A 14606-nucleotide genomic window follows, 5' to 3' on the forward strand; every position below is an offset into this window, starting at 1 on the left:
AGATCTCACTTTTTATCCCAATCGGGTCACAGCGCGAAACTTTCAAGTCGGATCACAATTCAAGTCCATGAAAAAATATATCCAAAATTCAAGCCACAAAAATAACAGGAGTATTTGTTTGTGAGTTGGGAATTTGAAAGCTTGATGTGTGTGTGTGATATTGGAGGTAATAGCCAGTCGATCTTTGATGATGTGCTTGGTAATGTGTGCAGCTCTGTGGTTTTGATACTGCTAGAGGGATGAGTATGATGTACAGCTTTCAACCATGGCCCAAACTTGAATTTTGGTTTGTCTAAGGTATTAAAGGATTGGAGCTATTGCTGTTCTTCACACAGTTGGCTAATATGACCCATCCGTCCATAAGATAAGCATATATTCGGCATCCATTCGTACTTCAGATTGACCCAATGGGTTTCCCCATTCATCTTTTTGTTTTGAAATCGCACTTTGAAAGGTTGATTCAGGACCAAGTTAACTCGAATTCTTAAATGACTGGGGTAACCCATAGCCCCACTTTGAGTAAAATCAACCTCCAAAATTTGTCTGAGAAAATTTCCAATGATCTCTGCATTTGTTGGGTTAAATTGATTGGGTGGGAGTCCATGTGCCTGAACCCAAAATGGTGAGTGCGTGAACTGAATTTCTTCAAAGGCTAAATCTGGTGGCCAAGATTGAAGGGATAGATGTTGATTGTGCACTGACCATGGTGTGTTTTCTAGAACATATTTGACATCAACTTCATGCTCGAATTGAAAAACAAAGCGTTGGCTCTTTTTGCCGTGACTTTGAAGTCCCTTCTAATTCTCCAGGATTTGGATAGGATCGATTTCATGGTAAGGGCACTGAATGTTCTTGAAGAAATAAGCTTGCCTACGACCACATTTTGGTGTAGCCCCTAGTGAGATGCATTAGTTGTGAGTTGCATGATCTCATTCTCACTGAGTAAATTCTAAGTTTTGTTTATTAGTTCAGCCATGTTTGGTGGTTGGTTGGCCATAATGGAGGGTTATATGAGGGTATTAAAGATGGTAGATGGTATGGTTAGAATGAAAAAGGAAGCTGCCCAAGAAAATAACGACGTTACTTGAAGAGAGAAGTGCAGATGCAAGGTGATGGAGTGAGGCAGATCAATTCGGAGAGACAGATCAACACAACACTGATCAGTATGAACTCTGCGTCAACAAAATGCAAGTGAAGGGCTAAAACCTAGATTTTCCCTCTCTTACTCTTTATGATTAAAAGGAGAAAATGTTGAATATATATGCATCCAAAGATCTGCCCCATAATAGACTAAAAGAGAATTAAGACAAAATATATAAAAGTATTGAGGTGTAAAAAAAAAAGAAATAATCCAATTCAGTACATGCTTCCGTGCCATTCAACATGCCTGGTACTTGGGATGCGCCATGTTGAATTCAAAAGAAGAGTTTCCCTATAGAGCTAATGCGGTACGCCCTACTAGCATGGGACATGACATGAGCTTCTTTGTTGTGCATGCCCTGCAGCATGGGGCATGGTACAGGGTATGCAAATCTCTATTTGGGATTCTTAAACAATTTTTTTTCAATTTTCCCACAACTTAAGCTTTCGAATCACTTTAAATTATCTCTACTTGCACTATTAATTTTCAAAATATCTTTTAACCTATTAAAATATTAAAAATTTCATAAATCAATTATAAAAGAACTAGAATTAATATTTAACTAAAATAAAAAATAAAATAGACGCAAAATTATTTTAAAATGCCATTATGAAATATATGTATCAATATATAACTGATAAAAATTTGTGTTCAATGACATATAATTTACTATTTACATAAATTAATATTGATATTTGTTGGCCAAAACTTTTAGACAACATGTTAAATTTGTTTTAGGTTTTATCTTTTTTTTGTAAACATTTGTTTTTTTTATAGATAATTATATAAGAAAACATAAATAACAATATTGCATTCATATAAAGATCTAAAATTAAAAAATTCTATTTTAATTGTAAATTTTTCATAATAAATCTCACTTTTTCTCATACTCATTCACAACTTTTTAATTTCTTATTTAATTGTTATATTCTCACTTTTGTTAACATAAATTTATAAGGCTAAATGATTAAAAAAAATCCAAACCTTTATAAGTTTTTCAATTTTAACAAAATATTTTAATTTTATCAATTTAGTTTCAAATTTTTGCATTAATTTTAATTTTAACAATTAAATTAATTAGATTATTTAATTAATAAAAATAATGAAAATATTTGCCAACTACATTATAAAATTGCTAAAGAAGATAATCCCGGGGAAAAGCCAATGCCCAAATACAGTTCAGAACTTTTTTTTTTTATTATTATTTTTTATATGCAAAAGATTTACTCAAAAGGAAGAAATAGGTAAGGGGAAAAACAGAGCCACCAGGCCCTAACTCCTTGCAGCCACCTAGAACTATAAACACCAGTTAATGAAAAACCCCTTACAATTACAAACACAACAAAGAATGACCAACAGTTCTATACAAACACAGCATACACCAACCTATAAACATGATGTTACAAAATGATTTGATTCTCTGCAAGTTCATAACCAAGCTCTGCTAGCATTTTTTTCGAAAAAAAAAAACAAAAAGGGAAGCAACATGAAGAAATGCTCATAAACACTCAAACGTTTGTTTACACAATTCAAGCTGAAGAAGAAATTTTAGCGAGTTGATTGAAATTTGACAAAAACTAAAAGCCAGAATCGTTCACAAACGGATGCTTCAAAAGCTCATCAGCAGTTTGACGCTTATTTGGATTGCGTTTCAGACACTGCTTGATAAAATCTAGTGCATTCTCTGACAAAGAATAATTAGGAAGATGATCTATAATTGACCCTTTTTGAACTTCCAATTCTAGATTTGCATTCAAATTTTTCAAATGAGAGTATGGAATATTCCTGATTAACATCTCCAAGACGGTGCAGCCAAAGCTCCAAATATCAGCTTTAAATCCATACTCTTTGTCCTGTTTTATAACCTCCGGGGCCATCCAATTTATTGTCCCATGCCGAGACTTCATAAGACTATTTAATTCAGCCACTCTTGCCAATCCAAAATCCGTAATTTTCACACATCCTTTCTCATCCACCAATATATTTGCACATTTAATGTCTCTGTGGACTACCTTTCGCTCATGGAGATACTTCAAACCTTCCAGTATCTGTTTGCTGTAGTGGGACACTTGGGAATCTTTCAGTTTAAAACATTTATATACTTGTCGGAGGGAGCCTGTACTTATAAGCTCAAGAAAAATATTGACCTTTGACTCCTCCTCTTCAGTGCCATAATATTTAACAATATTTGGATGACTGAATTGACACAATAAATTAACCTCTTGGTTAATTTTGTCAATTTCTCCTTTATTTTTAATTTTTATTACCTTTACGGCAAAAAAGAAACCACCAGCAGCATAACCCTTGTACACATCTCCGAAACCCCCTCTTCCCAGCTTCTTACCATCCTTTTGCCACTTTGACTTCGTAATCTTCAGTCTTTGTCTATTAATCTGCCAAATTTCAACAAACTATCTCTATTAAAATTTGATAGAAATTGCAGTAATAATCATGGTTATGCTAATGAAACTTGATATCCCGGAACATTTCTTTTAAAACATTTGCAACATTTATAATAAAACCATGAAATTGCTGAAAGGTCCTAAAGAAAAGTCCAAAAGCCTATAATTGCTTTAGAAAGATGAGAAAACAAGTTCTTTATTTCCAAAGAAGATTCCCCTAATAAAGCAACTCATGTAATAAAATTTTGAAATCAATTTTCAGAGCTTTGATAAGTATTGAAAACGTATAGGAAACAATAGTTATGCTTTAGTAACACAATGGAAATTCTGTAAGCACATACCTTCAGGAACTGGGACATCAGAGGTTCACTTTCATTGTTGCCATGATTCACATGCGTTCTCTCACAAGAATTAAATCCAAGATTTAAGTCTCCTTTTAGCACCAGGTTAAGATCATCAAGATCTATTCCCCGATAAGTTAACAGTTCGATGATTGATTTTCCAAAAACACTGTCAAAGCCTTTTCGGAAAAAATATATTTGTTCAGAGATATACTTGATGAAGTCATCTCGAATTTGATGATCAGCAAAACGTTCCTTAGCCTTGTTATTGTAAAAAGATGGATATGCATCTTTTACATCATCTCCAGAAATATTCTTTCCAGCCAGTTGCAAAAGAAACACACGATGAAAGGCAACACCTACTTGTACTTCATGCATCAATGCCAATGCAATCACCTTACCAGAAAATTCAAAACAGTCGAAGTGTAATGGTTCTAACTTCAATTCTGCATATATATCAAAGTGAAAAAAGAATCTATCCTTAACAGCAGGGCAAGGTAGTTTTATGAAATGATAGTAAATTATCACAAACTTAATTATGATTTGATCATATGAACAGGATAGAATCCAACGGTAATTTTAAATTAAACCCAGAAACACATTTCGACACAACTCAACTATGAAATTTTAATTACCCTATGCAAAACTTCAATACTTAGGACCTCACTCGGACACACCTAATGTACACACCCTAGCATAAACATTTCCTTACACTACACTAAGGGCCTAATTCTTCATTACACTAATGAATCAGTAATCAAAGTATATATTGCAATATTTAATAATATGAATATCCACCAATGAGCTGCTGTCTTAGCACTATGAGGTTTCGAATTGTATATTTAATAATAGTATCTCATAAATTAAATATATGATAAATTTGTTACAAAAGCTTACATCAATCATTTCTCAAGGAAAAAAGCAGGACAAGTAACAATTGTGGATGCTATTCATAGCAAGGATCAAAAGATATGATCTTACCTGGATTAGGATAGAACTTCATAGGATCATTTGAGCACGCCAGAAAGAGGAGATTTTGCGGTTTGAATATAGCTTGGCATAACTTGTATAACCAATCCTGCAATTTTTTAGGACTGGTAATATTGTTATTTTTCAATGACTCATACAACTCTTCGTCTAGAAATCTAGACCAGTGAATGAGTGGCTTGTAGAACTCAGCATCGAGTAATTTTTCCTCAGGGATCATCATCATCGTAACTAAATGCATCCTGGATTTCGAATCAATCACATCATTGTGCTTAAGAAGCCAATGATAATCATCTTTCCTCGTAGTTTTTTCAAGTATCAGCTGTAGTGAAATCTGCTGGTTCATTAATACATGCTGAAATTGCTTTTGTTCATTCTCCCAAAGTTGAGAAATGCTGTTTAGCTCTTTCAAAATGTCCAGATACACAATCGAAACAGAATGCAACCAACCACTTGTTTCGAATATTCTTGCTGTCTCTGGTATAAGTCTAAGATTATTCTCAATTTTATTCAACAGGTAACTAAATACACCTTTAATTTCTGTTGACAACAAATCAACTATAGACTTATCCTTCTCTTTGGCATTATCTATACCACAAATTGCATTACGTAATACGCATGAAAATACCTGGAATTCACGAAAACAAAATTTCAATGACTCAATGAGTGGGATTGGATATGAGTTTGGATTTGATTCCTGCATCTTACTCAATAGGAGGCTTAAGGTATTTGCCATCTCAATAAACCAGTGTCTAATTTGGAAAATTGAGCGTAGGTCACTAAGGTTACCTCTTTCCAACAACTGCTTTAGAGTAGCCCGCCATGGCTGATACAGAGGATCACCATGTACCGTACTAAGCCAAGCACAAAATTCTAATGCTAAATGTATACATCTATCAACAGAAACATTTGGACAATTCGATATTTTTTCCATAGAAAACACTATCAAAGCATAAGCATAGGCTTTGTGTTCTGGAATTGCTGACCTGTAAAGCATAACCAAAGTCGCAGGGACAGAATACGAACTCATAAGATTCTCCGATTCATCTTCTGTTAGAAGTTCCAACAGTGCGACAATCGTCATCCAGTTATCGTCAAAAGCAGCTTCCGAGAGATATTCCCCTAGGCACATGCGACAAATGTTTGAACTCATTTGGTGAATCTTTTGGAAAAGTAAGGATGTGTCATCAAATCCAAGCTTCAATTCGAGGCAATCGTCGTTTTGAATTGAGTAGTCTTCAAGTGTCTGCCACCGCTGTAGCTGCTCCCCCTTATAATATAATTTCTGTTCCGTAACTGGAATTTTACAGTCCCATAGAATTGCCTTGTGGATAGCCTTCACTAGAGTTTTAGATTCAAAACAGCGCCGTAGAAGATCTTTCCCGTTCGGCAATAGGACAGAAAATCGAATGGAATCGGATTTTCTGTTTTCCATCTGCTCTGGATCAGTAGTGGCACAAAACAAAGTTTGAAAATATTTGTTCCTTAAATAGAGATTATATTGTTTATAAAATTATTTTTCTTTTATTTTTTTCCTTTTATTTAAACAGTGAAAAGAGAATAAAATTATTTTTTCTCCTCACTTTAACCTTTTTTTTTTTTTCCCTTTTGACTCTAAAATTAAGAGATAGCGTAAACCTCACGACCGACTGTCGGTTGCTTTTATGTGTATTTTTAATTTACTAATGGAACACAAAGAAAAGAACAACGATTCCATTGTTTTCTTTCACATTGGAAGACTTTTGAACTAAAATAAAATAACTTTAGTTGACCTAATAACAGCTTTTTATTTTTGTACTGTTGCTCACCTACTCTGCCAAATAAAATATAACAAATCACATTAATTCAAATATTCGAGTCTGATTTAATTTTTTTATTAAAATTTATTAAAAAAATTAAAAATTTTAATATTTTCATAATTATAGTCAAAACTTTAAATTCTATGTATTATAGTTCAATTTTAATTAGTTGTAACAACTATAATCAAAGGAACTAAATTGAATTTAATAAAGTTAATGATAAATTATAATATAGTCTCAGAAGTTTTATTTAATTAATAAAATAATCTATTAATTTAATTTTATATTTAAAAATTTTAAATTTTTTCTCTAATAGGTCTTTTATTAAAAATCAAAATTAATCAAATATATTTAAATTTTTATTTTTAATTTTTAATATTTTAATTTTTTTTATATTTTAATTTGAATTTAATTCAATTTTTAATTACTCGTATTCCGTTAAATCTAATTTAGATCTGATTTAATCTCGATTTTTGAAAAGGTTTTATATATAAATGACAAAAGACTTATTTTGACTCTTTAAATTATGTCAAATAGCTACATGAGTTGTTAATATATTTGGGTTCAATTAAACCCTTTAACTTTTATAAAAGATTAAATAAGTTTTTTAAATTTTAAAAATAGATCAAGTAAACCCTTAAATAAATAAGCTCATTAACTTCTAAGTATATATATATATATAAAAGATTAAATTATTATTTACCTCTAATCTAAATTTAGCTAAAACCATGCATTAAATCTTTTAGTGTACGAGATTCTTATTAGTAATTTTGCGTATTCGATTTGCAACATCTTGATGGATATCTGCTACATTTTAGAGTAGATTGATATATTGTTATTTACCAAATGATTCAAGAAACTTCTTTACAGAAAATATGCCAAGATGATGAACTCATAGAAAAACTTTTTGAATCATTTGGAAAAGATCAACATATCAATCTGCTCAAAGATGTAGTAAATATCCACTGAGATGTTACAAATCAGATACACAGTATTAATGATGAAGACACTGTGTACTAAAATATTTTTATGCACGATCTTGACTAGTTTTTTAATAGAGTCAAATTATAGTTTACTATTTTTTTTTATCTATTTTTAAAAGTTAAAAAGATTTATTTGTCCTTAAATAAAATGACTTATTTGATCTATTTTTAAAATTTAAAGAATTTCTATGACTATTAACTCATGGTTTGAAGGCCAAAATAAGCCTTTTGCAATATATGATTTCAACTATGAAAAGTAAATTACCATTTAAATTTTATAGTTAATTGTCATTTAAGTTATATCAAGACTATATACTTTTCTTCCATATATATATACACACAAATCAGAATAACACCCTAACAACTGAAATTTTTTAAAATATAAATATTTTTAATTTTAATATTATTAATTTATTTAAATATTTTTTTTCATGTAACTATTTTAAAATTTTAAATTTTCATTTTGATTATCGAATTTGATTGTATTAAAACTTATATATATTATTATTTTTTTTAATTTTAATTTTGTGTTATTGTTGACTTCTTCTTCTTCCTCCTCCTCTCCCATTACCCCTCCTTCCCCTGCCATTCTTGCTCTGGCTGGCAAGACTCCATACGGCACCAACAAGATCCGGTGGTGCTGCTTAGGTGAAGCACAGCAGCTAGTAGCGAGGAGAAAGAAATGCAAAGGCCAAAACTTGTCTCTCCCATTTCTTGCAATCTAGACCTCCATTCGGCCATCCCACCACTGCCAATCAACCCACCGTCAATCCAGAAGTATTTTCTGACTGGCCTCACCGCCAATAGCCATCGGAAACGCATGAAACAGAGAGAGAAAGATGGTTTTTCACCACTTTGCCGCTAGATTCCGGCCGATCCAGCCGTTGGATTAGCGATCCGAGAACAGCCCAGGTAGCTGCATACTCCCCCTCCCCCTACATTTGTAATAAAGAAAAAGGTAAATTTTGGATGAAAATTTTTAGTGATAAATTAATAATATTAGTCACTAAAACTAAAATTTTAATAAATATAAAAGAATTATTAATTAGAACAACAAATATATATCATAAAGACAAAAAGTATTTTACTACTTGTTTGGTTCAAATGAACCATTTCCTGAAAACTCTATTTTCAATAAGTAAGTTGTCCAATTTACGGTAAGTTATCTAAGTAAAAGAAAAAATTATCTTTCACTTTTTAGAAAGTGGACGCTTACTCTTAATTAAAGAAATCATTTTTTCACACTTCAAGAACTTACAATTCCCTAACTTATTTACTCTCAACCAAATAAGGTCTGTCTAAAAAATTAAGTATGATAGATAATTATTGTATTGGTTTCTATATATTTATCCCTAAAATATTATTTTGTGGTAGTCCTTACAAACTTGTTGCCTTACCCAAAATAAAAACAAATTAGAATCCTGAAATAAAAGCGATTTACAATCTAAAACATCATGATCAAATTTTGATCAATCTTGGGAAGTAATCTATCTTTATTACTCCGTTATCACATGCAACATCTAAAAAAAAAAAAAAAATGTATCACATGAGCATGCCAGATATATAATTAATATTTATATTAATTATTTATGTACATAATTAAATATTTATAAAATGCATCAGCATGTCAGATATATAATTAATATTGAAATTACAAAAATAATCAATATCCAACTCACAGACAAGTTCACTGGACTGCAGCTGATCCAGCTGGAAGGAGAAGATGGCCTGCATCGATCACCTAAATATAAACACTGACCTCTATTAAAAGACTGACAAAATTAAATAATTAATTTAAGCTATATAATCAAAATAAATCCTAAAGTTTTGCCAAAATTTTGACAGAATTTTTCCTATAACTGGACCTAACTCCCCTGCAAAAAAATGAACCAACAATAATACACTGGGCCTCAGGCCCACAACAACAATTATAATACCCATTTGGAGCCTACAAGAATCCTAATATAAGTCCAATCCTTCAAATTTTAGCTCGGATCCCTAACTCCTCTATAGTTTAAATATTTATTTTTAGCACTTTAAAAATTAAAAAAATATTCTTGGAGGTCTTCTACATCGTCCTTATATTAATTAAAATTATTTTACTTAATTTTACTAAGTCATAAATATTTTAGCTTAACCAAGGTAAAAATTACACAACTTAAGTTCGGGACTACCTTTACAAATTCTGCTACTTTGAATGCCTCTAGGACGTCTAAAAATGCTAAAATCGACTGTAATATTAACTATGTTCTGAGACAAGCCATTGGGCAGCTGAATCAAGTCGAAAACTCGATCCGAGTGCCGATGAGCTAATATCGATCCGATTGCACCTAAACAAAGCCCACAAATTGTTAAAAATTATCACATAATTATTTTTAATTTATAGGAATCAAAAAGGTCTGAAAATCTCATAAAGTGATTTGGACTATCTGATAATTGATTTTTTCAAATGGTGTATGATCGAAGCGGGGTCAATCCCATCTCGAAGGTCTCAATGCGTTGAGTCCATTGGTGGTCTCGGATCGTTAGAAATCTTATCAGAAAGCTAGAAAAAATCCATTTTCTCTCTCCTCGATTTGTGCGAATCCGACGACCATAGCAGCTACCATGGGTCAGAAACTCTTCCATGGGCTGAAGGGCATCGATCTGGACTGGTTGGGTGGCCGAAGGATGGCCAGAATGGCCAAAAAAGGGCCTTGAAAATTCGATTCTCTTTCCTATCTCTCTCTTCGATTCCTCACCGGTGAGCTTCTGCTCTTCGTCATCCGACCTTGTGTTGCCATCGTCTGCCCAGGGAAGAGCTGCCGAAAGTCTCGTCGGCAGTGACAGTTGGTGGGCTACCAGAAAAAAATGGAGAAGAGAGAGGGGGAGGGAAGTGAACGGGAGAGATGGGGGGGGGGGGGGGGGTGGGCGCCGCTACTGTGATTTGATCTTTTTCTCTCTCTCTTTTTTTTTTTTTAACTTTTAATTACTTACTAAATCCCTGAAGTTTTGTAAGTTTTTCAATCAAGTCCAAACATGTTTTTCAATAGAAATCAACATTGCATTAATTAATTAAAATTAGATTTTTAAGTCAGATACAACAACAATAAATAATAATAATAATAATTAAATTAAATAACAATTTAGTCAAATCTTAGAACCAAGATTGACAATAATGAAATAATATATTTTGATAATTGATTTGATATTAATTTTTAAAACTAATCATTTCAATTAAATTAGACTATTAAATAATTTATAAAATTTGTTTAAAAATAACATTAAAAATGTATAAGTGAAAGTTTTACAAAAATTATAAATTAGCTAGATAATATTAAAATAAGATTAAAATACTATATAAAAATATAAAATTTATGTTTTAAAAATTCAGGTTATTACATGTCAAATCTTTGATCAATAAAATTTGTAGACAAACGGAAGAAGCATTAATTGCTCCAAATTTTCTTTAAAAAAATTTCGACTCAACGATTGTGAAGAATGAAGATAATATTCCTTTTTGAACATAATCACGCTGTAAATTTTGTCAAAGAGAACTTTTATTTCGAAAAGAATTTATTTCATCTATTTTAATTCCCGTGAAGGATAAATTCCTAAAACTAAAACGATATGGATTGCGTGTTACATATATCAATATTAAAAAATAAAATAAAATAAAATGAGTGGGCTCCATCCATGTTGAAGAATTTGGTGAGTGGGGCCAATTATGAACCCTTTGTCCCCAAAACTTGCGCTCAATTGAAGGATTGAATTTTCAATACATATATAATTTTTTTTTTAAATATTTGAGAGGCGGTTGAACATGGCTCTGCCCTTTGGTGGTGGCAATAGTATTGAAGGAGATGATGCTGGAATTTTAGAGAGGAAGATGATATTTTTTATTTTGATATGAGAGAATTTACTCTATTTTAGTACTCTTTTGGTATTTTTTTATAGGGTGGTATTTTTTTATAGGGGGATTAGGAGAATAGAGACCCTAACTTAGCACCTGTTAGGTGAGTGATGTGTCTATAGTTATTGGACTAAGCCACATTAGATAGGGATGGGCACTCATTAGTTTTAATCAAAAAATCAAACCGAACCAATTTAATTTAGTTTTTCGGTTTGGTTTTTTGATTAATTGGTTCTATTTCGGTTTTGATTTAAAAAAAATTCAATTCTTTTATTTGAGTTGGTTAGTTCAGATTTGTGCAAGGATTTGATTTGTTGGGATTTGTTATTTACTTCTTTAAGATTTTGTACTGTTGATCTGAGATTGTAAGATTGTAGAATGTTTATTTTGTTTAGCGTTGATCTGTTATGTTGATTTTTGAGTAATCAACAAATTGCATCAAACCTATTATTTTGATTCAATTCAATTTAGTTGATTCTATTAATCAGTTTGGTTTAATTCCTCAAAAAATATATTTCACTTTTTTGATTTTCTAGTTTAGTTTGATTCGAAATTGAATCGACCAAACACACAGGCAATATAATTATATATGGATAAAAGTATAAAAAAAAATTACGTTGTAAACAAGGCTAGTTTTAAATAGTGTCTCACAATTTTTATTTTAATCAATTAATATTTTTTGATTAAGTTCGTTAATAGAAAAGATTAAATATATTAACACCGTAATGTATAGATTTTTGGTCTTTTTAAAATAGATGTAAATTTTGGTAGATAAAAGAGTTAATAAATGGTAAAAGAAAATAAAAACATCACCATAAATTCTCACCACCCCCCCCCCCCCTTCTCTCTCTTTCTCTCTATATATATATATATATATATATATATATATATATATATATATATATATATATATATATATATATATATATATATATAATTGATGTAATTACATCATATAGATATTTAAAAATTATATCGATTGCATTTTATTCATATTTAGTTATTTATTATTTTATTTTTATATGTTTTTAGTTATCTTTTAGATTTGCTTAAATTGGGTATGATCCCATATTTTTAGACTTTATTAGGTATACTTTGATAGTCTGGGAAGGAATGAAAGGGATTAGAGAGGAGTTGGAGCATTAAAATGTAATTTTGGAATTCATTGAAGATTACACTGAGTGTGTAATAAATTACACAGCCCGTATAAATCAATTATTAAAGATTCTAAGTTACATGGCCCGTGTAACTAGACTTATGTAATTTCCCTTGGCCCTTGTAATCCTCTGTGTAGAAGAAACTTCGAAAATTTAAGGGACATGAAATTGCACAAGGCAAACCTCTGTTAACTAAAACAATTACATGGGTCATGTAGTGACTCAGAGTCAGAATTTTAGACCTAAACAATTATAATACCCATTCGAGGCCTACAAGAATCCTAATATAAGTCCAATATTTCAAATTTTAGCTCGAATCCCTAACCTCTCTATAGTCTAAATATTTATTTTTAGCACTTTAAAAATTATAAAAATATTCTTGGAGGTCCTTTACATCATCCTTATATTAATTAAAATTATTTTACTTAATTTTACTAAGTCAAAAATATTTTACAAATTTGTCAGCTAGCTTAACCAAGGTAAAAATTACACAACTTAAGTTCGGGACTACCTTTACAAATTCTGCTACTTTGAATGCATCTAGGACGTCTGAAAATGCTAAGATCGACTGTAATATTAACTATGTTCTGAGACAGGCCACTGGGCAGCTGGATCAAGCCGAAAACTCAATCCCGAGTGCCGATGAGCTAATATCGATCCGATTGCACTTAAACAAAGCCCACAAATTGTTAAAAATGATCACATAATTATTTTTAATTTATAGAAATCAAAAAAGCCTGAAAATCTCACAAAGTGATTTGGACCATCTGATAATTACCTTTTTCAAATGGTGTCCGATCAAAGCGGGGTCGATCCCATCTCGAAGGTCTCAATGCGCTGAGTCCATTGGTGGTCTCGGATCGTTAGAAATCTTATCAGAAAGCTAGAAAAAATCCATTTTCTCTCTCCTCGATTTGTGCAAATCCGGCGACCATAGGAGCTACCATGGGCCGAAGGGCATCGATCTAGATTGGTTTGGTGGCCGAAGGATGGCCAGAACGGCCAAAAAAGGGCCTTGAAAATTCGATTCTCTTTCCTCTCTCTCTCCGATTCCTCACTGGTGAGCTGCTGCTCTTCATCGTCCGACCTTGTGCTGCCATCGTCTGCCCATGGAAGAGCTGCCGAAAGTCTCGCCAGCAGTTACAGTTGGTGGGCTAGTAGAAAAATGGAGAAGAGAGGGGGGGGAGGGAAGTGAACGGGAGAGATGAGAAGGATGGGGGGGGGGGGGATCTTTTTCTCTCTTTTTTTTTTTAACTTTTAATTACTTACTAAATCCCTAAAGTTTTGTAAGTTTTTCAATCAAGTCCAAACATGTTTTTCAATAGAAAATCAACATTGCATTAATTAATTAAAATTAGATTTTTAAGTCAGATACAACAATAATAAATAATAATAATAATAATAATAATAATAATAATAATAATAATAATAATTAAATAACAATTTAATCAAATTTTAGAACCAAGATTAATAATAATGAAATAATATGTTTTGATAATTTATTTGATATTAATTTTTAAAACTAATCATTTCAATTAAAATTAGACTATTAAATAATTTATAAAATATGTTTAAAAATAACATTAAAAATGTATAAGTGAAAGTTTTACAAAAATTATAAATTAGCTAGATAATATTAAAATAAAATTAAAATACTATATAAAAATATAAAATTTATGTTTTAAAAATTGAGATTATTACATGTCAAATCTTTGATCAGTAAAATTTGTAGACAAACGGTAAAATATGTTTTAAAAATTGAGATTATTGGAGTTCGGACCTCAATCTGGTAAAACTCGAAATTATACAACTTGAAACCAACAATCTAACATAAATTTTTAGATTTCAAATCCCCGATCAAGTGCAAACCCAATAGTTACGTATTTGACATTTTTTTATACTTG

At 31.2% G+C, this 14606-nt stretch overlaps 1 protein-coding gene across 1 annotated transcript; it reads right to left on the bottom strand.

The window, feature by feature from the left end:
- Positions 1-2530: 2530 nt before the first annotated feature.
- Positions 2531-6369, bottom strand: LOC131182260 (E3 ubiquitin-protein ligase UPL5-like). The gene is made up of 3 exons (XM_058151200.1): positions 4866-6369; positions 3885-4330; positions 2531-3534 (listed from the first exon to the last, which is right to left on the bottom strand). Exons 1-3 carry the CDS (start codon positions 6304-6306, stop codon positions 2719-2721), a joined length of 2703 nt encoding a protein of 900 aa, XP_058007183.1. The 5' UTR covers positions 6307-6369; the 3' UTR covers positions 2531-2718.
- Between the last annotated feature and the right edge of the window lie 8237 nt (positions 6370-14606).

Source organism: Hevea brasiliensis, chromosome 8 (genome assembly GCF_030052815.1).
Source record: "Hevea brasiliensis isolate MT/VB/25A 57/8 chromosome 8, ASM3005281v1, whole genome shotgun sequence".
Lineage (NCBI taxonomy): Eukaryota > Viridiplantae > Streptophyta > Magnoliopsida > Malpighiales > Euphorbiaceae > Hevea > Hevea brasiliensis.

What these genes read in the sequence shown, in the direction of transcription:
- LOC131182260 (XM_058151200.1), bottom strand. Translation starts at nt 6,306, where the DNA reads ATGGAAAACAGAAAATCCGATTCCATTCGATTTTCTGTCCTATTGCCG. An exon ending in GAAGTTCTATCCTAATCCAG is followed by an intron (nt 4,331 to 4,865) that starts GTAAGATCATAT and finishes ATATATATGCAG; the next exon opens with AATTGAAGTTAGAACCATTA. An exon ending in TGATGTCCCAGTTCCTGAAG is followed by an intron (nt 3,535 to 3,884) that starts GTATGTGCTTAC and finishes GAAATTTGGCAG; the next exon opens with ATTAATAGACAAAGACTGAA.